The 3,121-nt window shown below is 37.2% G+C and overlaps 1 protein-coding gene across 1 annotated transcript; it reads left to right on the top strand.

The window, feature by feature from the left end:
* The first annotated feature begins 996 nt into the window (after positions 1–996).
* LOC127125688 (PAN domain-containing protein At5g03700) lies at positions 997–3,121 on the top strand. Its single transcript, XM_051054485.1, has one exon. It carries the CDS (start codon positions 1,066–1,068, stop codon positions 2,572–2,574), a length of 1,509 nt encoding a protein of 502 aa, XP_050910442.1. The 5' UTR covers positions 997–1,065; the 3' UTR covers positions 2,575–3,121.

Genomic DNA, 3,121 nt, shown 5'->3' with positions numbered 1-3,121 from the left:
TGGGGTGAATCATCAACATGGGCTAGGACCACGCGTTCAGGTAGCTAGGGGATATGGTACCAGAGGTCGGTTAGGTCATCTCAGTCAATGACATTAATCTTTTTGGTATTCCTATGTAAACACATATTAATATTAATACCAATTGGTTAGATTTTGACGTTTATATAAAATGTACATTGTTTTTCAAAAAAAAATTCACAACCGACATAGGTGCCAGACCAATTGGTGCCTCCTCTTAAACCTAACACATAAGCGTTGATTTGATTGACAACACTAGGTGCATAAGCCAATCCAATTTGCGTCACCTCTTTAACTTAGAGAGCAGACGCTGATTCATCTAACATCGATTCTTCAAAGTGGGTTATTTTGGGAAATTATCTGAAATGTGGGTTATTTTGATTTTTTTTTTAAAATAGATTATTTGAATAAAAAATTCGAATATGAAACGTGAAATCTCTTAAACTTTATTAATAAGAAAATTAAATCAATTTTATATTTTAACAAGACTATTTATGAGAATTTAAAAGCATATTTTTTATTTTTTATTTTAGTTTTAAAAGAGTATTTATGAGAATTTAATGTGGTTAAACTAATTTATATTTTATTTTTTTATTATTTTTATAATTTATTTTTTATTTCTATTATTATTTTATATTTTATAAAAGAAAGGAAAATAACATTTAAAAGAAATGAGTGAGCTGGCAATGTCCACGTCACTTAAAATATGTTAAATATTAAAAAAAATTACATGTCAAATTTTTTTATACAAAAAATAAGAAAATAAATCAAAACTACTTAAAAATAAAATAAAAATAACTAATTTCGTAAGTGCAATCAAATAGAAATTAAAAATATAATTTAACCTATAAAATATTACTGTAGATATAGGTTAGGATTTGAAGACAAAAATAGTACTCCATATTCTGTCTCCTAGTACTTTTTATCTTTTAGGACATTAAAAAAACTTAACACTATAATTAGATCAATACTATTATATGTTCAAATCTTTATAAATGTCCTCCAGTCCACTGTCCATTCACTTCTTGCTTAACTACAATATTCAAAATGTCAACACCTCACCACCTTCGTTTTACAAACATCATTCTCCTTCTGTTCCTCTCCGCAACCTTAACATCTTTGGCAACAACCACTTCCATTCCACAAGAGCTTCTCAAAGGCTTCTCCACAGTTCCACTCTCTACATCAACATCGTTTCAACCCGTTCTAACCGACAGAACCGGAAACTTCTCTCTCGGGTTCCTGCGCCAGAACCAAAACGACCTACAACTAGTCGTCGTTCACACACCTTCCTCCGAACCACTATGGGTCGCCAACCCAACCCAATCCGCATCATGGGCCGACACCACGCGCCTCTTCTTCAACGGCAGCCTAGTTTTATGGGACTCCCAAAGAAGCATCACGTGGTCGACAAACACTGACGGAGACCGCGTGGTGCTTCTCAACACCTCGAACCTTCAAATTCAAAACAAAGCAACCACCAAAACTCCACTATGGGAAAGTTTCAACTTTCCCACAAACACTCTCGTTCAAGATCAAAACTTCACCACCAACATGACTCTAGTATCGCCTAACCGTCTATACTCTTTACGGTTAGGTGATAATTTCATGGGTTTATACGAAATTAACTCCGAAGAAGAACAAGGAAGGTCGTTATCAAAACGGTTATTTCTGTTATACTGGAAACACACAGCACTACAAGCAAAAGCTAGAGTAGTAACCGGTGCGGGACCCATTTCCGCTAGAGTAAGCACAGAGGGTTATATCGGAATGTATCAAACAAGTTCTAAACCCATTGACGTTCAGAAATTCAACAGCTTCCAACAAACATCATCGACGTCGTTTCTCTTGGTCCGGTTAGAATCCGACGGGAATCTCAAAGGGTATTATTGGGATTCAACAAAGTCCGCCTGGCTATTAAACTATCAAGCTATAACAGAAACCTGCGAGCTTCCGAATCCATGCGGTTCGTATGGTTTGTGTACGCCGGGTGAGTCTAGTTGTTCTTGTTTAGATAACCAAACCCGGTTTGAACCGGGTGGGTGTTTCAATGGCAGTGGTGGTGAAGATGGTGAATTATGCGGTGTGAATGGAATTGGCGGAGAGAAAAATTACATGATTCTGAGAAGGAACGGCGTGGAGCCACCGCATAAGGCGTTACTGGAGGAAGTAACAACGTTATCTTTGGAGGAATGTGAAGGTTTATGCGAGAAAAACTGTAGATGTTGGGGAGCGTTGTATAATAACCAAACCGGGTTTTGTTACGTTCTGGATTATCAAATAGGAACAATGTTGGGTACTGGAGATGAGTCAAAAGTGGGTTATTTTAAGGTGAGGAAAGGTGCACGGAAGAGGAATAGGGTTGGGGTTATAATTGGAATTGTCGTTGCGGTTTTAGTTGGGGTTATTGTTACTGGGGGTGTGATATGTGTGATGAGGTGGAGAAAGAAAAAAGCGAATCCAAAGGAGGAAGATAATTGGGCTTCGCCCGGCCCATATAAGAACCTCGGATCCGAAAGTTTTAGTTCAATTGAAATGTCGGGTAGTGCGCAATAAAGAAATAAGAATGTGACGTAAGGGGTGACGTATTTGAAAGGTTGACATAGAGATTTTGAATTGATTATGGCCATTTAGGTATAGTGGGATGGGGTCTATGTAATCTAAAATGGCTGTAGTGGTAGGTGCACTTTAGCACGTGATGCGACCTTGTTCCGTTTTCTACTAAGGAAATTGAATCCTTATCGAAGATTTTGGCTATAATGGATGAGTTTGGGTGAAGTTGAACCAATTTTGAGTTGGTGAGAGTTAGTTTAATTTGTTGTATATTCTGACTCACCAAGTGGAGAAACAAGTGGGTGTGGTTTGGAGTGGTGGATGAAGTTGAACCAAGTTTGATTTGGTGTCGGGCATGCTATTTTATTTTGCAATTTGCATTCAAGTGTGGTTGACTTTAAAACGGCGGCCGCAAGTTGGTTGCAAATGGGGCACGGGTGTTAAGGGTATCTTTGTAGAGTATAATCTGTGTGACAAGATCTATTCCTACCTTTTATTTAGATTGTATTTTTTCAAGTTACATTATAAATTTGTTTATCCTATTTTCAAA

The sequence above is a fragment of the Lathyrus oleraceus genome, chromosome 3, assembly GCF_024323335.1.
Source record: "Lathyrus oleraceus cultivar Zhongwan6 chromosome 3, CAAS_Psat_ZW6_1.0, whole genome shotgun sequence".
NCBI classification, from domain to species: Eukaryota; Viridiplantae; Streptophyta; class Magnoliopsida; order Fabales; family Fabaceae; genus Lathyrus; species Lathyrus oleraceus.
The sequence above is the reverse complement of the archived record's forward strand: the minus strand, read 5'-3'. Positions and strand labels throughout refer to the sequence as shown.

Coding starts and splice junctions, on each gene's coding strand:
- LOC127125688 (XM_051054485.1), top strand. CDS start 1,066: ATGTCAACACCTCACCACCTTCGTTTTACAAACATCATTCTCCTTCTG.